This window comes from Peromyscus leucopus, chromosome 4 (genome assembly GCF_004664715.2).
Source record: "Peromyscus leucopus breed LL Stock chromosome 4, UCI_PerLeu_2.1, whole genome shotgun sequence".
Taxonomy (NCBI): Eukaryota; Metazoa; Chordata; class Mammalia; order Rodentia; family Cricetidae; genus Peromyscus; species Peromyscus leucopus.
Window position 1 is genome coordinate 131,624,708 of NC_051066.1, and position 20,472 is coordinate 131,645,179.

The 20,472-nt window shown below is 43.7% G+C and overlaps 1 protein-coding gene across 1 annotated transcript in view; it reads right to left on the reverse strand.

The window, feature by feature from the left end:
* The window catches only part of Pigu (phosphatidylinositol glycan anchor biosynthesis class U), an 85,785-nt gene extending 68,575 nt beyond the window's left edge, over positions 1–17,210 (reverse strand). Inside the window, exons 1-2 of the mRNA XM_028888897.2 lie at positions 17,049–17,210; positions 4,490–4,554 (exon numbers count right to left, since the gene is read on the reverse strand). Coding sequence (XP_028744730.1) covers positions 4,490–4,554; positions 17,049–17,178 — 195 coding nt within the window. The 5' untranslated portion in view covers positions 17,179–17,210. The remainder of the gene's footprint in view (positions 1–4,489; positions 4,555–17,048) is intronic.
* Positions 17,211–20,472: the final 3,262 nt, after the last annotated feature.

The following is a 20,472-nucleotide window of genomic DNA, read 5'->3' on the forward strand; positions in this document are numbered from 1 at the left end:
TAAAAGGACTACAACTATCTACTAATGAATTCTATTATCCGAGTATCTTTGTTAGTTTACATATATAGAAAAGAACCTGATGCTTGAAATAACATCCTTTCAAAATGTCTTGATGCTTCGGACAGTTTAGAAAGGCCCCAAATCAAGGAAACAAGGCAACAATTCTCAAAAAGCCTATCAGCAAAAAGGCTGGCTTCTACAGTGAGCTAGCATGTGTGTGGCAGTTTATTATACAGCACACTGGAAGAAAGAAGCACAAGTTGGATGTAATCTGTCTGTATGCTGTATAACGGTTTGAGTGACCATAAATTTTCCCTAAGTACTACTTTGGTGACATGCTACATATATGACAGCTAAGGTTTTCACTTTCATTAATTTCAAAAATACTTTCTAATTTCTCTTTTGATTTCTTGATTCCTGGGTTATTTAGTTACCAAAGATTTGGGGGATTTTCCACATATCTTCCTGATGTTAACTCTCTATTTCATTCTATTAATTTCTTCTGTGGTCAGCAAAAAGGAATCTTTAAGTGACTTAAAAATATTGAGCCTTCTTTTATGGGCAAAACATAGTCTATGTTACGAATGTTCCACCTAAATTTAAAATGTACTTTGATGTTACAGAATGGGGCATTCTTAGGCCAATCTGGCTGACAACATTATTCAAATTTTCTATATTCATTTTTTGGTTTTTCAAGACAGGGTTTCTCTGTAGTTTTTGGTGCCTGTTTTGGAGCTCCCTCTGTAGACCAGGCTGGCCTCAAACTCACAGAGATCCGCCTGTCTCTGCCTCCTCAGTGCTGGGATTAAAGGTGTGCGCCGCCGCCACCGCCACCACCACCCAGCTTCAAATTTTCTATTCTTTTTCATTTGTTTGTTTTGTTTTGTTTTTTGTTTTTCGAGACAGGGTTTCTCTGTGTAGCTTTGAAACCTGTCCTGGAACTCACTCTGTAGCCCAGGCTGGCTCAAACTCACAGAGATCCACCTGCCTCTGGCTCCTGAGTGCTGGGATTAAAGGCCTGCGCCACCACCGCCTGGCAAATTTTCTATATTCTTGAGGCTGGAAAGATGGCTCAGTGGTTTAGAGTACTTGCTCTTACAGAGAACCTGGGTTTCACTCAAATCACCCACATGGTAGTTCACAGCCATCCCTAACTCCCAGAGGTCCAATGCCCTCTTCTGACTTCCAAGGGCACCAGGAACACAAATCATGCACATACATCCATGCAGGCAAAACACCCATACACAGAAATTAAAAACAGACAAATCTTTAAAACACACACACACACACACACACACACACACACACACACACACACACACTTTCTATATTCTCGCTAATTTTCCACCTGTTCTATCAACTGTTGACAGATACTGAAAGCTCCAACTCAAATCAGAGACTGGCCCCATTTACATGTGGGGGGGTGCTGCTGCATGCCACAGCACAGTTTGGAGGTCACAGTTCTAATCCCTCACCTTACTGAGGCAGTGTCTATTTCTGTTTCTGCTGCCATGCTGTGTACTCCAGGTTAGCTGGCCCATTAGGTCCCAGGGGAGTCTCTGTCTTTCTCTCCCATTTAACTGTCAAAGTGCTGGGATTCAGATGTGTGTAGCTAGCACGTGTATACACTAAGTTGTCTCCCCAGCCCAGCCTATCAGTCTTTACTCATGGTGTTTTAAAGCTGTAATTAGTACAGAGAGAGCTGTAATTACTGTTCTTGAAAAACCCATCCTATCACTCTAATAAAATGAACTTTGATGTCTCTGATGATATATATTCTTTGCTCTGGAGTCTGTTTTTGTTACTGCTTTTATTTCAAAAATATGTGCATAAGCACCTGGGCTGGACAGATGGTTCAGTGGTTAAGAACATGACTTCCAGAGGACTCAGGTTCGGTTCCCAGTACCCACATTATAGCTAACAACTCTTGGTAACTCAGTTACAGAGAATCCAACGCCCTCTTCTGGCCTTTGTGGGAGCTGCACACATGTGGCATACTGACATACATGCAGGCAAGACACCCATAAACATAACACAAAAATAAGTACTTCTCAAAATTCAAGTACATATAAACCTAGCACATGGAAGGTAGCAGCAAGATTGTCAGGGATTCAAGATCATCCCAGCCATATAGAGGCCAGCCTGAGCTATATGAGATCTTGTCTCAAAAGAAAGAGAAAGTAAAGGAGGCAGGGAGGAAAGGCCGACTGACTGACAGACAAGTATTATAAGGCCAAAGTCTGTATCTTACACTGTTTATTTGTTATTGTTTGTTTGTTTTTCGAGACAGAGTTTCTCTGGATAATCTGGCTGTCTGGGACTCGATCTGTAGCCCAGGCTGGCCTAGAACTCATAGAGATCCACCTGCCTCTGCCTCCTGCCTGTTGGAATTAACGGTGTGCGCCACCACCCCTGGCAGATGAGAGGTAATTTTAAGAGTGGGGTATGAGTCATGAAAGGGATAAGATTCCTCAGGTGATAGAATAAGAGTGTCTGACTTAGTCTAAAGTGATGCCGGACGGTTCTCTGGAGAGGGTGAAGTCTAAGCGTGGGTCTCATTCATAGAGCCAAGCAGGAAAAGGGGAAGAATGGCTTTTCTGCAGGAGAAACAGCGTGAGCAGACGTTAGACAAGAGAAGAGCACAGTGAGCTTATCGGCTTTAAAGCCCCCCGAGGCCCACTTCCCACCGGTCCTTGGGGCCAGTGGGCTGTGCGTGGATGTCAGACACATCCATTCCCAACAACTGCCTTGTGTGCTTAAGAAAAGGAAGGGAGCGAGGAAGAGCAGAAAGAGGATCAGGAAGAAATGCAGTGAGAGCTTTGAATGCTCCTCTAAGTGTCTAGACTTTAAGCCTGAGATCAGTGGCAAACACAGGCCCCAAGCGCGACAGTGACAGAGTGAGATTTATATCTCAGAGAAATGTCCCTGACGGCAGAATAGAGAGTAAGTGAGCAGGACTGAACCAGGACAAACTGAACAAGGAAGTTGGTACAGTGATCCAGGTCACAGGTGACAGTAGCCTAACAAAGGGTATTTTTACAGCTTTTGGTTTTTTTTTAATTTGAGATAGTCTCATAGCCCAGGCCTGGGCAGGCCTGGAACTCACGGCAGTCTTCCTGCCTTGGCCTCTGGGAAGCTGGGGTTACAGTGTGAGCCTCCATGCCTAGCTGGTTTTTACTAGTCTTAAAAACTAATTTTGGGCCGGGCGGTGGTGGCGCACGCCTTTAATCCCAGCACTCGGGAGGCAGAGGCAGGAGGATCTCTGTGAGTTCGAGGCCAGCCTGGGCTACCAAGTGAGCTCCAGGAAAGGCGCAAAGCTACACAGAGAAACCCTGTCTCGAAAAACCAAAAAAAAAAAAAAAAAAAAACTAATTTTGGGGTTGGGATATTAGCTCAGTGGTAGAGTGCTTGCCTAGCAAGCACAAGGCCCTGGGTTCGGTCCTGGGGGGTGGGGGTGGGGGGACGGGACGGAACAGGACTGGATTAATTTTATGGTTGGGCGGCAGTGGCCTTTAATCCCAGCACTTGGGAGACAGAGCCAGGCAGATCTCTGTGAGTTTGAGGCCAGCCTGGGCTACAGAGTGAGTTCTAGGACAGGAACCAAAACTACACAGAGAAACCCTGTCTCAAAAACAAAAACAAAAACAAAAAAACCCAAAAAACTAATTTTATGAGCTGGACATGGTGGTACACACCTTTAATCCCAGCACTCAGCGGGCAGAGGCAGGCAGATCTCTGTGAGTTCAAGGCCAGCCTGGTCTATAGATCGAGTTCCAGGACAGCCAGTCTACACAGAGAAACTGTGTCTCAAAAAAATAAAAGAGAGAGAGAGAGAGAGAGAGAGAGAGAGAGAGAGAGAGAGAGAGAGAGAGAGAGAGAAATTTTTATGGCTTCAACAACCTTTAGTGGACTTTCTAGGAAACCAATGTCACAGCTTTTATGGCCAAGCATTTCAAAAACCAATTACATGCCACATAGCATACAACTATTTATGGACTGAGAGCTGCTTAAAAGTTGACATTAAAAATAATTTCCATAGAAGCCTCATGCATCCCCCCAAGCCAGCAAGGCGGCTCAGCAGGTAAATGCACTTGCTGCATAAGCCTAACAAATTGAGCTTGGTCCCCGGAGTCTGCAGAAAGCTGGCTGCATCTGGAATCTCAGCTCTCCTAACAGGAGCAGCACCCAGCAGCTTCACTGCCAGCTAGGCTGGTGTACAAGACCCTGCCTCAGCAACGTGAGCGAACTGACTCCTGAAAGTTGTTCTCTCCTCCCTCCCTCCCTCCCTCCCTCCCTAACTTTTCAAAATCCTAACCTGGATCATTTTCCCTGTAATTGTGAAGCATCTTTCTTATGCAGAAAATGTCTACAACGGGCTATGCCTATCAAAAAAGGATCTTTTTATATGTTTGTACCAAACAGAGCTCAGGCTTTGGTATCCAGGACTATAAACTACTCTCAGTGCCAGAAAAGAAAATACAACACTTACTTCATGAAATACTGCTCCAGAATAGGGAGACACTCCCAAATCCAACAGTGAAAGGCCTTCAACCACTGAAAAGGAAGAAATACAAGTTCACTCAGACTTTAGAGACAACAGCAAATGGTCATAAACTAAACTGTCAAGATATTCCTAGGACCAAGGAATGCCTGAGTTTATCTAATCCCTTTACCTCAGGTCAAGCAAGTGGCTGAAGGTCTTGATTTGGAAAAAGTGTCAAGATTGTACGTATGTATGAAATTCTCAAAGAATATCACACACACACACACACACACACACACACACACACACACAAATTTTCAAAAATGGAGAATTCTTCCATACAAAGCAGTTCTTTCCATCATGAGCAATACTCATTATGAGAAAGCTTTGTACTAAACTGTAAACTTCTAAGGATGGAGAAACGGCTTGGCAATTAAGGGTGCATACTGCTCTTGGTCCCCCGTTCAATTCCCAACACCCACATCAGACAGCTCACAACCGGCAGTAGCTCCAGCTCCAGGGGACCCATCCCCCTCTTCTGGCTTCTGCACTTAGCATACACATACTCCCACACAGATACACACACACACACACACACACACACACACACACACACACACACACGTAATTTAAAAAATAAAATACATTAAAAAAAAAAAAACTATGAACTTCTCCTACCACTCTGTAACCTCCACCAACTCTAAAGCATTTCTTTTATGTATATTCTACCATATTCCAAAGCACAATTAACAAATCAACAACAGGTAAAATAATGTTGCCCAGGTTAGTGAAATGGGCAGTCACTCTCTTCTGCCAGCTGTTTTGGTGACATCTGTGTCATTTTTCTAGACGAATATTACTTTTTAGCTGTGTGCCTTTAATCCTAACCTCACAGGGGATGGGGAAGGAAGAGGGGAATTGTATCTTGGAATTTGGGGGTGTGGGGGGAGTCAGTAATGGTTGTTTAGCTAGGTTTTTGTTTTGTGGCAGAACATCTACATGTAGGGAAGATTGACTTCAAGCTTGCAATCCCCCTGCCTTAGCGCTCCCCCACCAAAGTGTTGGAATTACAGGAGCCGGCCATCAAGCCCAGCTAAGATGATACTTTTGTTTGTTTGTCCAGATCGGTAGTTCAGTCTGGCCTCAAACTTCCTGTGCAGCCAAGAATCACCTTCAACTCTTTAACTCTCCGGCCCCCACCTCCCAAGTTCTAGGATTACAGGATATACCGCCACGTCCAGCTTAAAGTGTTTGCTTTTTGGTTTGAGGGGTTTGGGTTCGGCTGGTTTGGCGCTAAACTTGGGAACTCGTGCACACTAGGCAAGCACTCCACTGCTGAGCTATATCACATTATACATAATATAATGATAATTTTGTTTTTTATACAAGGTCTCACTATGTAGCTCTAGCTGACTCATAACTCACTACATAGACCAGGCTGGCCTTGAACTCAGAGATCCACTAGCCTCTGCCTCCCCAATGCTGGGATTAGAGGTACGTGCTACCATGCCTGGCCCCAAATGATAATTCTTAAAGTACATTACCTTAGGGAACAACTGATCAAGTGCCTGATACAATATATGCAGTGCAGCACTCAGAGTCTGATACAATATATTCAGCACAGCACTCAGAGTAATAATTTTTTATTTTCTGTGTGTGGGTGTTTCGCTTATGTGTGTCTGTGCACCACATTTGTGTCTGATTCTGAGGAGGCATCAGGTCCTCTAGAACCGAGTTACAGATGGTTGTGAGCCAACAAGTGGGTGCCAGGATTAGAACCTGGGTCTTCTGGAAGAGCAGGCAAGCAGGCTGTGCTCTTAACTGATGAGCCATCTCTCCAGTCCCACTTAATAAAAACTTGAAAATAATCCCAACATTCATTAACGGAGATTTATTTAAATAAATATCATATATATATATACTAATATATTAAGCATTAAAACTATGTTGTAAATAACAATAAATAAGTAGGTGGAAGAAGAAGAAACGCTCTCCTTATATGGAATGCTCAGTATCACGTGTAGGAAGGCTGGGCATGTGGTAGAACAACAGGGCAAGACGCAAAGCATGCAGGAGGGTCTGAGTTCAGCATCAGGACACCAAAGGAATGTGGAATGTGGAATAGGAAACGAAGAATGGAAGATGGAACAGAAAGTCATCAGCTGAATGACCAACAGAATGGTTTTGAAGGCAAACGTCATTAGTGGATGCTCAAGTTATGGGTGAAAGTGTGAAGAACAAAGTGTTTTCAAGGGGAAAAGTAATAATTTCATATAGACCTCACATTCCCTGCTTTAATCAGGTGATCCATTAAAACATCAATATGTTAGCTATACTAATTATCAAATATCTCATAATTCACTGATGTAGTGATAAGAACATTTCTGGAGTCCTCATGCCAACAATGTGGTATAATATATAATAACAAAAACAAACTAACAAAAAACCCATAACCTCCACCTAATCATGGAAAATTATCAGGCAACCAAAAGACAGGCAAATAACTGCTCAGTACTCTTAAAATTTTAAATCACAGGAAGTGTCCCAGATGGTAGTCACTACGGAAATATAACCACTAAGTGTAAAAAGGAGGTCATGGATTGAACATTAGGCCAGAAACTGGACAATGAAAGGGAAGCAGTACAATCCTAATAAGTTATATATACACTAACAGTACTGACTGATTGAAGCCACTAAATTACAATAATAATGGGTATAGTGTAAACAGAAACTTTATTTTTGCAACTCTGTGTGTGTGTGTACACATGTGCTTGTAAGTACCCATGGAGGCCAGAAGAGGTTACCAGATCTTTTCAAGCTGGTGTTTATAAACAACCTGATATAGATGCTGTGATCCAAACTCCAGTATTCAGACAGACCAATAAGTACTCTCTTTATATATGGTTTTTGTTTTTAATTCTTTGAGACAGTGTTTCTCTGTGTAGCCCTGGCTACCCTGGAACTCATTCTGTAGACCAGGCTGGCCTCGAAACTCACAGAGATCCAGCTGGCTCTGCCTCCTGAGCGCTGGGATCCCGGCTCACTAAGTACTCTTAACTTCTAAACCATTTCTCCAGCCCCTTTGCAACTCTTTTGAAAACTAAAATATTTCAAGGTTGGCAAAATGGCTCAGTTGATCAGGTTATTACCGCCAAGATTGATGATCTGAGTTTGATCATCAGATCCTAAACTGGAAGAAAAGAATCCTCTCCCTCAGCTGGCAGTGGTGGCACACACCTCTAATCCTTACTCTAGGGAGGCAGAGGTAGGTTGATTTCTATCAGTTCAAGGCCAGCCTGGTCTACAGAAGGAGTTCCAGGACAGCCAAGGCTAGACAGAAAAGCCTTGTCTCAAAAAAACAAAAAACAAAAACTACAGAGCTATGTTTACTGAAGGAAAGCTGTCCACAGAATGCTGAGAGAAAAGTAATACAGCATGTAAAATATGACACGATTTTATTAACTTTTAAAAGAAATTTTATTAACATCAAATACACAAAAAGAATGGGCTTCATTATGACATTTTATACATGTAATACCAGCACTCGGAGACTGAAGCAAGAGGATCTCAAGTTTAAGGCTAGCCTGGGCTACACTGTAAGATTCTTTCTCAAAACAAACAACCAAGGAAGGAAGGAAGAGAGGAAAGAAGGGAGGGAGGGAGGGAGGGAGGGAGGGAGGGAGGGAGGGAGGGAGGAAGGAAAGAAGAAAGGAAAGAAGGAAGGAAGGACAAAAAAAGAAATACCTGGGAAAATAAATATTAAGATGATTTTTTGTTGTTGTTATTGTTTTTCGAGACAGAGTTTCTCCGTGTAGCTTTGGTGCCTGTCCTGGATCTCACTCTGTAGATCAGGCTGGCCTCGAACTCACAGAGATTCTCCTGGCTCTGACTCCCAAGTGCTGGGACTAAAGGCGTGCACCACCACCGCCCGGTATCATTTTTTTTTTTAAAGCCTGATTGTGCAAGACAATTTTAACCGGGGCTGGCAAGACCCCTTAACCAGGTAAAGGCTCTTGCTGCCAAACTGGATGACTTGAGTTCAATCCTGGGAACCCACATGGTGTAAGAAGAAGACCAACTCCCACAAGTTGTCCTCTGAGCACATGTATGTGCATGTATACATGCGCATACATGTGGAGTAAACAAATATATAAATATTTACAGAGACAACTGTAACTGGTCCTTTCTACTGGGACCAGAAAGAAATAGCGCTCAAGGAGCAGCATAGAGACCGCTCTGTAAGACAGCTGTTAAACTCTGACTAGCAGCCTTCCCGGAGACCCAAGAAGAGGATTCATTAGCCTACTTCACAAGACTTCCCGCAGTGTAAGCCAAAGACACCTGACCACAGCAGTAAAAGCAATCTTTTGGGGATCAGACAGTATGAGGCTGTCTGGAAACATCAGGTTCCACATTCCCACTTAATCCAGAGAGGTTTTCAAGCAAGTAGCTAGAGGGCAGACTCCACACCTTTCCCTGAGACACTTTTGCTAGATATTGTGCATCGGTAAACTTGTTTGAGGATTCTCTGGCAAGTACCTAGAATGTGGCTCTGGTATCTGGTGATATACATCATCATATTATTTCATGGATAACAGATCTGGCGGGAGCAAGGCGGTGGTGGCACTCGCCTTTAGTCCCAGCACTCGGGAAGCAGAGCCAGGTGGATCTCTGTTGAGTTCGAGGCCAGCCTGGGCTACAGAGCAAGATCCAGGACAGGCACCAAAACTACACAGAGAAACCCTGTCTCAAAAAAAAAAAAAGAAAAAGAAAAAAGAAAAAGAAAAAACAGATTTGGTGGGAAAGTCAACCTCATGCAAAAAAATTTATAGAAAACACCACTCTTTATTGTAACATTAAAATACATAAGAAAGGCACAAACTCAGAATATTGATTTTTAAACTTCACACACAGTGTAACAGATTTCATTATGCAGATATTTCCACTGAATACATTCAGCTTTATGATTAACTCCTTTAGTCACTTCTATTATTTTAGTGCACATGTATGAAAACTTTCCTAGGGCCCACAGTGTGTATTTCCAAAAGAGTACCCAAATTCTCTTCAGACTCTATGAAAGATTCATTCAATGTCTTAAAAAATAATCAGACTACACATGGTGGCTTGGGCCTGTAATCCTAGCACTCAGGAGGCAGAGGCAAGATCACTACAAGTTCTAGGCTGCCTAGTCCTATTTATGGAGTTCCAGGCCAGCTTGGGCTACAGTGAGAACCAAGAATGATCACAGCACTTGGGAGGCAGAGGCAGGCAGATCTCTATGAGTTCGAGGTCAGCCTGGTCTACATAGTGAGACCCTGTCTCAAAACCCTAAAACCAAAACAAACAAACAAACAAACAAAAAGATCAGGAGTACAGCAAAAAGGAAGAAGGTTGAAATACTTTTATAGCCAGACATACATTATACACCTGTAATCCTAACACTCAGGAAGCAGAGACATTGGGATCTTTGAGTTCAAGGCTAGCCTGCAAAAACACTTCATGGCCACATGAGCTACAGCCATGGCCACATCTGGCCACATAGCATCAGTAAGTAGGGAAGCACTTAGGATCAACTTGACATGTATCAACCAGATGGTCTGGGAGAGCGGGTATGAGGCATTATCACTTAAGAAGAACCAGAGCTTCTGCCCACCTGTCAACCTCAGGAACTCTGGACACTGGTCAGCAAGCAGACATGGGTAAATGTTGCCCACATCAAGACCAGAGCTGCCATCCCTGACATGGTATGACTGGGCTTCTACAGAGTTCTGGAGAAAGGAGGCTCTCTAAGCAGCTTGCCACCCTGAAGGCCAAATGCTTCAAGGGAGCTGAGGAGGATTAAGGCCTTTTCTCGGGTGAGCCCAAGCCCTGGTGGCTTGACACTCACAGAGATATTCATCGGGTACTAGTAAATTTAAAAAGTAAAAGATATGGTGATAAAACAAGAATATAAAGTGAAGCGAAGATTTGTAAACAAGGACATTATAAGACCTAAAAAAATATTAAGTAAGGATGTCTGTCCCTGTTTGAAACAACAACCAAAGAATTAATCAAGCTGCCAGATTCTAACACTTATATAACAATCTGCCAATACTATAAGGCTAGATAATTTTTATGTTTTTTTTCTTTTGGGGGTCACAGTCAGACAGTTTCATGTAGCCTAGGTTGGCTAAAATAGGTTTAACCAAAGACTGAGAAGAAAAAGTAAAGACTCAGGGCTTGTAGTTCAGGGGTAGAACCCTTGACTAAGATTTGACCTCCAGCACCACACACACACACACACACACACACACACACCTGGGTATGGCACCATATTCTTGTAATCCTAGAGGCAGGAAAATCAGGAGCTAAGGTCATTCTTGGCTACATAGCTAGTTGGAGGCCATGTTAGGCTACAAGGACTATTTCAAGCAAATAACAATCAAATATTTTAAAAGGCAAAACTGGAGAAAAACCCAAAGACCTAATGAGCTTTAAGCTGTCCTTTTTCATGTAGTATTTTGTTTAAAGTCAAATTCCTAAAGTACAGCAGAGGAGTGACACCAAATACTCCCTCTTTTTTGAGATGGGATCTTGTTATAGAGCCCAGGCCGGTCTTAGACTTGCGATCCCTGTCTAGGCCTCCACAAGTGGGGAGTACAGGTATGCAACACCACACCTGGCTAGAATAGTCCTTCCTCCCTTGAAGAGATTATTATCCAATTGATATTTTGGAATAGGGTGGGGTTTGTTTGCTTGGTTGGTTTTTTTGCTGTGTTGAGATAAATGTAGACAAGTAATCTACCACTGAACAACATACCCAGACCTAGAGCTCTTCCATTTTTATTCATTTAGTTTTGCTTTTTTGAGACAGTGTCTCACACTGTCAACCACCTTGCTGACACTCATTATATATTATATATATAACCACAGTTATTATATATCTGAAGATGAGCTCAAACTCACAGCAACCCTCCTACCTCAGCTTTCTAAGTACTAGGATTACAAATATGAGCCACCAAGCTCAGCTCAACTCTGTCAAAAAAAAAGGGGAGAAGAGTTATTTTATTATGTATATGTACGCATATGGTGTGTAGGTATATCTTAAAATAATAAATAAGTAAGGTACAGGATAATAGAAGATACTAGGAATTGACCTCTGGCCTCCAAATGTGGGCACACACACACACACCTACCCATCCATATAACAAACATAATCCACACATAAACAGTTTTGAACTATAACTCTAAATCTTTGTTGTTAAGTTTGGGTTGTTGTTGTTTTTTTCAACATTCATTTAGAATGTGTGTGTGTGTGTGTGTGTGTGTGTGTGTGTGTGTGTGTGTGACTGCATACATTTGGAGGTCAGAGGAAAAGGGGGAGTCAATTCTTCTCATTCTACCATGTGAGTTCTGAGGGTCAAACTCAGATCATCAGGCTTGACAGCAAGCAATCTGACGCTGAGCTATCATGTCAGCCCATTTCTTTCTTTCTGTTTTATTTATTTTCACGTATGTATCATGTGAATGTATGTGTAACAGGGTCCCAGACCTTAGGAGGCCCCCAGACCTTAATACAACTGACTCCATGATGGAAGTACCATTCAGGCTGTAAAACCGAGCACATACAGTGTTATTTTACCACCTGCAAAGAATGAAAACAAAGGCCTAATCCATCAAAGTCCATAGTTCTGAAAAGTCTCTAAACATACTAGCCAGCTTTTTTGCTTCTGTAGTTCCAATTCTGGCTAACTTTCCTTGTTAACTAAAGTATGTCAACCCAGGATATGGTTTTTAGGCCTAACAGCTCACCCAGGCCAGCTTGGGGCTACACTCTACACATATGCCAGGCCAGCTGGCCCTCAAGATTCCAGGGATTCTCCAGTCTCTGCCTCCTATCACCTGGTAAGATTACGGGAATTGCAGATGCTCACACCATGCATGCAGCTTTTACCTGGGATTTGGGATTTGAACTCAGGTCTTTATGCTTGCATGCCAAGCACTTGTACTCACGAAGCTATTTACCCAGCCCTAGGTTTTCGAGGGTTTTGTTGGTTTTTTTTGTTGGTGGTGGTGGTGGTGGTGGTGGCGGCAGTGGTTGCTGTGGAATAATCCTTCTGTATACTGTGTGAATATACGTCCCTATGATTGATTTAATAAACAAGCTGACTGGCCAATAGCTGAAGAGAATAAAATTAGGTGGGAAAGCCAAACTGAGAAGGATGGGATGAGGCAGGGTAGAGCCAGAGGAGTCGACAGCAGAGACAGAGGAAGCAGAAGATGAGCCTGCCGTACTGAGAAAAGGTACCACCACTTGTCAGAGGGTAGATAAGAAATATGGGTTAAGTTGAAAATGTAAGATTTAGCTAGTAACAAGCCTGAGCTATTGGCCAAGCATTCATAATTAATATAAGCCTCTGTGTGATAATCTGGAAGCAGCTGCCAGGCCAGGAAAACTCTGCCTGCAGTGGTCGTTTTGTTTTTGTTTTTTAAAGACAGGTCTCATTCTGTAGCTCAGGCTGGACTATACTGGTGGCACTCCTTTTGCCTCAGCTTTCAGGTGTTGGATTATAGATCTGAGGCACCATCATCATTACCATATACATATAAAAGAGCAAATAATAATACCCTAACTTAAAAACCCATCAGGTAGGCTGGGACCCAGCTCAACTGGTAGAGTGCTTGCCTAGTATGCAAGAAATCCTGGGTTCGATGCAAAGCACCACATAAAACCAAACATAGTGGCACACACCTGTAACCCTAGCATCTGGGAGGTAGAGGTAAGCAGTTCAGAACCTCAAGGTAATCCTCAACCATGTGAGTTCAGGCCAGCCTGGGATACATGAGACTCAGCCTCAAAAAAACAAGGAACAAGGAGATGGTTAGTTGGTAAAGTACCCATGTTAAAAAGCTTGTAATCCTAGCGCCAGGCAGGCAGAGAAAGGAGGATCTTATGGCTCACTGACCACCAGCCTAGCTGAATCAGTGAACTCCATGTTCAGCAAAAAACCCTATGTCATGGTTTTTGTCAGCCTGAAGAGGGAATCTCACCTGAGAAACTGCCTCCACCAGACTGACCTGTGGGCATGTCTGAGAGGTATTGTCTTAATTGCTTATTGAGGTAGAATTGATGGGTTGTACAGGACAGGTAGCAGAACAAGCCAGTAAGGAGAAACAAGTTAGTAAGCAGCTTTCCTCTGTGGTCTCTGCTTTAATTTCTGCTTCAGGTTCCTGCCTCAGCTTCCCCCAATGATGGACAGCGTAACCTGTATGCCAAATAAAGTCTTTCTTCCCCAAGTTGGTTTTGGACAGTGTTTATCACAGCAACAGAAAGCAAATCAGTACATCCTTTCTTAAAAAATAAGGTGCTGCACAATCAAGGAAGATACCTAACATCAAATCTAGTCTACACACACCTGCACATACATTGTGTACACACACAATGTCTAAATAAATAAGCCCATATTACAGCCAAGCAAGGCCTATAAAGATACTGGGCCCTTTATCCAAAGAGCTGGTGACTCAAAAAATCTCAAAATGTCATGTAAAACCAGAATGACTCCTACTTTACTTTTATTTTGTTGTTTGTTTGTTTGAGGCAGGGTTTCTGTGTAGCCTTGGCTGTCCTGGAACTAGCTCTGTAGACTAGGTTGACCTCGAACTCAGAGATCTGTCTGCCTCTCTGCCTCCTGTGCTGAGATTAAAGGTGTGTGCCACCACATCTGGCCCTACTTCACTATCTTTAAATGCCTAGCATTTAGAGTTTAATACAATCACCTGCTTGTTTGTTTGGTTTTGAAACATCTTACTCTGTAACCCAAGCTGACCCAGAACTCACTATATAGCCCAGACTGGCCTCTAACTCCTAATGAATCCCCTACCTCAGCCTCTAAATGCTGGGATTACAACTATGAGACACCGTGTCTGGCACAATTACCTGCTTTTAAATCCACCCCACTTAAAGAACTGTAAATATAAGAGCTAGATATTGTATCCTCTCCTTTTAAACCATCTCACTTAAAGAACTATAAGTGACAGATACTGTATCCTCTCCTTAAAATGAACTAATAACTGTCCTTTGTTAATGAGATGTAAATGCTGTATGATTACTGTGAAAGAAAATGGCCCCCAAAGGGAGTGGCACTATTAGGTGTGGCTTTGTTGGAGGAGGTGTGGCCTTGTAGAAGGAAGTGTGTCACCATGGGGGGTGGGCTTTGAGGTCTCCTTTACTCAAGCTACTCCCAATGACACAGTCTACTTCCTGTTATCTACATATTAACTTGTAGCAGCTCCTTCTCCAGCATCATGTCCACTTGTATGCCACCATGATGATAATGGACTAAACCTCTGAAATTGTAAGCTGACACCCCAGTTAAATGTTTTCCTTTATAAGAGTTGTTGTGGTCATGGTCCCTTCACAGCAATAGAAACCCTAACTAAGACAACTACCAACTCTCTCTAGCCTAGATACTGAACCTAAGCTATGGAGATCTAAACCTCTGAATGTCACACTATCAACACACATGCCACACACTCATTGCCCTAGCCTTCCTGACTCACCTACTCAGCTCGGTCAATGTCATCACTGTTCCAGTACCTAAACTCAAGACCTCAGAACTGATATTTTGGGCTTTATTGTGCCAAGCTTCAACATGGATTATCTCATTTAGTGTCCTATTTCACAGACAAGAAGTCGCAGAGGAAGTAAATGGCAGAGAAAGATTCAAATTCTTCCGAAGATCCTAGAAACCATAAACAACGTTGCCTCATCTTTAAATTCTTCTACCCTGTAAATAAGAGCTTATGCTTCCATTTCTTCCACATTATCCAGTAGTCACTAACTACAAACCTGTCCTATGGAAGGCATCAAGGTATTTAGGCATAAATCTAACAGTTCTCCGGGAAGCTCGTAATACTACAGAAAGACCAGATCTAAACGAATCATTATTATGTAAGAGGGGAAATACTGTTTGGTTTTTGTTTTTCTAGACACAGTCTCACTATGTAGCTCTGCTGGCCTTGAATTCTATAAGGAGCTTAGGACAGTTTCAAATCTGAGATGTTCCTGTCTCAGCTTCCCAAGTGCTAGGATTACAGACCTGTGCCACCATGCCCAGCTCAGGGAAAGAGTCTTAATACAAAGCATGTAGAGGAAGAATAAATATTAAAAAAAAAAAAAAAAAAAAAAAAAAGGTCATGACAGCAAGTGACACCAAAGTTTGAGGATAAAGTTAGATGTGGAGCTCACAATCCCAGCACCTGAAGGCTGGTCACCATGAATCTGAGTACATCCTGAGCTGAAGGAGAGATCCTGTTTCAGAAACAAATAATACACAAAGTGTAAGGCCACAGAGGAGACTTCTAGGGTGCTAACATTTTTTATCTGGGTGCTGGCTATCCGAGTACACATGGTTCATAAAAATTCACTAAGTTCCATCTACACTTAAATGTGCTTTAGATACATAACGTGCTTCAGTTTTTGTTTTGTTTAAAGACTTAAACTTGATCTGGACAGATGGTTCAGTGGGTCAGGGCACTCGGTATGCAAGCAAGAAGACCTGATTCAAAGCCACAAACCCATGTCCAAAAAAAAAAGTCATAGTCACAGATGCCTGTAACTCCAGCATTGTAAGGGTGGAGACAGGCAAAAACCTCCAGAGCTTTGGGCCATACAGCCCAGTGGAAATAGCTTCCAGTTCAGAGAGACTCTGTCTCAGGGAATAAAGGGTAGAGTGATACAGAACACCCAACATCCTCCTTTAGCTTCTGAACATACACCACAGGCACACAGCACCCCCACACTGTAGCCACACTGTAGCCCTAACCTAACCCACAGATCTTCTCTACTCTCAGTATTTCAAATCCTCGGGTATTTCTGGATGATCTTCGTTGCCTTCTGCAACCTGGAACTTCCCCTTTTTCTAACCTTTTCCAAACTCTAGTCCTTCCGTTAGTCCATTCTGGAAAATGAAAGAGTTTACTCAGGGTCAGACGCTAAGGAAACTATTATAAAAACGTGTTCGTTTCCTCTACTGGCCTGTGGCTCCTTCAGCCAAGTTTCTGCATCTTGTTGGAGGGGACAGCAGCATGCAATACGGTAAAACGTATACATACCTATTTTAAAGAGACAAAGACTAAGAAAAACTGCACTGAGAGTCCTAGAATGGGCAGAGGTGACTTCAGCACACAGATGCCTTCCTCGCAAAAGCACTGGTTCCCTCGCCCCCCCCCTTACCCCCTCCACTATGCCACCCGATGGAACACCGCTGCCAAACCCTAACACTCCACCAGATCCAATGCACACAGCACCTTCGGACGTCCATCCTTCCGCGGATCCCGCTGCCTGACTCGGGATCGTGGGACACGCCCCCTCGGATACCCACCCCTCGGGTAGCGGGGCTCACAATCCACACCTCCTCCTCCACACCCCATCCTCCACACCATAGCTCCGCCCTCGGCTCGCGAAGGACCCCAGACGCGGGTCAGTCGGCTCAGAACCGCGCGCGGGTGCCATTGCCTCCACCTCCCATTCAATTCACCGAGGCTGGGACGGTGCAGACCGGCCCACTCCAGCCGGTGGCCTCACCTCTCTTCCAAGAGCTCAGTGGGGACACCACTTCAACCCTCTCGGAAATGAACTCGGCCAAACTGGAGCGAAACAAGGCCGCCCTCACGGTCACGGCCACCACAAGCACCAGGGCCAAGGGAGCCGCCATGATAACTGAGGCGGGCACGCAGGCGGGGAGGGCAAAAGGCAACGCGGAAGAGCCTCAAGCCCTGCGCGCCACACTGTAGTACCTCGGTCGAGCGAGCGCAGCGGCGGCTGCCGGAGCCCGCCCACCCGAAGACTACTACTCCCAGAAAGTCTTGCGGCGGGACGACGGAAAGCAGGCTGTGTCAAACTTGTAGCAAAGGTTTGGACTACGCTTCTGCTCACCGAAAAGAAGGGAAAGAAAATACTACTAATTTCACGGAGATCGTGAGAAAAATTTAAAGAAGTAATTTCACTCGTGCGCATATTTTTAATGTAAAAATGTTTACCTTTATAGTTTTAAAGAGTGCGGCGGGTGTTATTTATTGAACGTCAACCATCCTCAAGGCACTAGTGATACTGTGTTCTGAGGAAACACTTCGGAGTGGTTAATATTTAGCTCTGCGACCTTCAGCAAGTTATTTAACCGTGGGAAGTCAGAGCAGGAACTCAAGGCAGGAGCTTGAAGCTAAAACCGTGGAAGAACGCTGCTTCCACACCTTCCGTTCTGCTCATGCCCAGCCAGCTTTCTTGCACAAGCACACCTGCTGGGCCCTCCCACTTCAGTCAGTTTCAAAATCAAGACAATCTCACAGACCACTGAGATTTCCTCTTCCCAGATGACCCTAGGTTGTGTAAAGTTGACAATAATAACCAAAGCAACTACTGTGGTAAACGCCGTGATATGATGCACTCCCGCTTTTTCTCAGTTCAGGTTGGTAGCTTGAAACCCTCCAGGTGGGAGTGTTTACATCTGAGAAATCAGCAAACACAACACATCAGGGCCTTGGAGAGCCCATTGATAAGCATTAACAGCCTTCCTCTTCATTAGTTAATGTATGAGAAGTGCTAAGGTGAGGGCTTAAAGATTAGCTATAATAATTAATTATACAGGAGATTTTAGAACCATGAAGAAAACGGAACAGTGCATCAATAGTATAACTGTGGTTAAGAAAAAAATATTTCATAATAGGTAGTAGAGGCTTTTGAATGTTCCTAACACAAGTAGTGTCTGAAGTCATGTGCCAGTTACCCTATATGATTGCTATACATTGTATACCATACTGTACCCCATAAATATGTAAACTGTTTCAGTTAAATATTTTTTAAAAAATTGGTTTTCGAGACAAGGTTTCTCTGTGTAGTTTTGGTGCCTGTCCTGGATCTCACTCTGTACACCAGGCTGGCCTCAAACTCACAGAGATCCACCTGGCTTTGCATCCCGAGTGCTGGGATTAAAGGCGTGTGTCACCGCTGCCCAGCTTAAAAAAAAAAAAAAAAAAAAACACCTTTTTAAAAAAGAAAAAGTGTGTGATTGAGAATAATCGGGGATGAAGGGATGATGTTAACATGACAAGCTGGTCAGGGAAGACAGGGAGAAGCTGACATTTTGGATGAGTCCTACAGAATGAGAAACTAATCATAGCCAGCACAGGGAACAGATTCGGCAGTCAGGAAACAACAAATACTTGAGGATCAGAAAAGAGGCCTGGAGAGGCGGCTCGGCCGTTGAAGGCTCACAACCCAGACAAGAGGAGCAGCGAAGATCAGGTCCAGGGGACGAGGATAGCCTGTGCTGTGGAAGGAGACACACACCGGGCAAGCAGAGGTCTTTCAGTGTTGTTAACAAACTGGGGGTTATTCAAAGCACAAACGAGGTGCCACTGGAAGGTTTATTTATTCTTATTTTCCACTGTTTTGCTTTTCAGGGACTGGGACTTAGGTAGCCCAGGCAGGCCTTGAGTTCACTGTGTATCTGAAGATGCCCTTGAACATCCATGATCCTCCCGTCTTTGACTCCCAGCTGCTGGAAAATTGCAGGCTTGTGCCACTACCCGGCCATTTTTTGTTTGTATTTTTGTGTTTTAAAGTGGGGGTCTTCCCTGCACCCCTGTCTGACCTAGCAATCTCTATATGACTTAAAGTGGCCTCAAATCCATGACAATCCTTGTTTTAAAGATTTTTGCTTTTATTTTTGATGGCATAGGGGAGGCTATGAAGTACATGTGGAGGTCGGAAGCCTTTTACCTCTGCCTCCCAAGTGCTGGGGCCAGAGCACGCCCCGCTACACCCAGCCTCCATCGGAGACCTTTAAATAGAGTGGTATCAGATGTTTTTATTTGTGGATTTTTTTGAGGGATGGGGGGGAGGTATTTCCTACTTCCTTTGATGCTAGGGTTGAAACCAAAGGCCCTGGTGCATCTAAATAAACACCTGCACTGCAACAGATCACAGTGTGCCCAAGCCTGTTTGGGTGTCAGAGGATGTAATGTGACGACAAGATTATACCCTCTACCTTTGTGGGACTGGAAGAGTAGGATGAAGAGATATAAATCTTAAGAATGACATAAGTCAGGCTGGAGAGATGGCTCAGTGGTTAAGAGCACATACTGCTCTTCCAGAATATCTGAGTTCAGCTCCCAACACCATGTTTCTCACAACTACCTGTAATTCCAACTCCAGGGGATCTGATGCCTCTTGTGTACATACCCACACAGAGATTATTAACACAGACCCATCATTAAAAATAAACATATGGCTGGGCAGTGGTGGCGCATGCCTTTAATCCCAGCACTCGGGAGGCAGAGCCTGGCGGATCTCTGTGAGTTCGAGGCCAGCCTGGGCTACCAAGTGAGTTCCAGGAAAGGCACAAAGCTACACAGAGAAACCCTGTCTCAAAAAAACAAACAAAAATAAATAAACATATGTTGTTTTGCTTTGTTTTTCAAGACAGGTTTTCTCTGTGTAGCCCTGGCTCTCCTGGAATTAGCTCTGTAGCCCAGGCTGGCCTAGAACTCAGAGAGATCTCTGCCTCTGCCTCTGCCTCTGCCTCTGCCTCTGCTTCCTGAGTGCTGGAATTAAAGGTGTGCTCCACAAGGTCTGGCAAAACAAATCCTTCAAAAACTAACATTAAGTCATAAACAATGATTGGAGGGAGATCAGGATGTTATGATAATATAAAAATCAACTTCAGGGTTCATAACTAAGAAGTTCATATGAGGTCACAAAGGAATACAGAAGGACACACATCTTTGTATCCAAGCACTGTGACATACTCTTTACATGAGCTTATTTAGTCTGTACATTTCTCTTTCTGAAAATATAGATGTTGGCCAGGCAGTGGTAGCACATGCCTTTAATCTCAGCACTCGGAGGCAGAGGCAGGTGGATCTCTGTGAGTTTGAGGCCAGCCTGGTCTACAAAAGTGAGATTCAGGAAAGGCACAAAGCTACACAGAGAAACCCTGTCTCAAAAAATG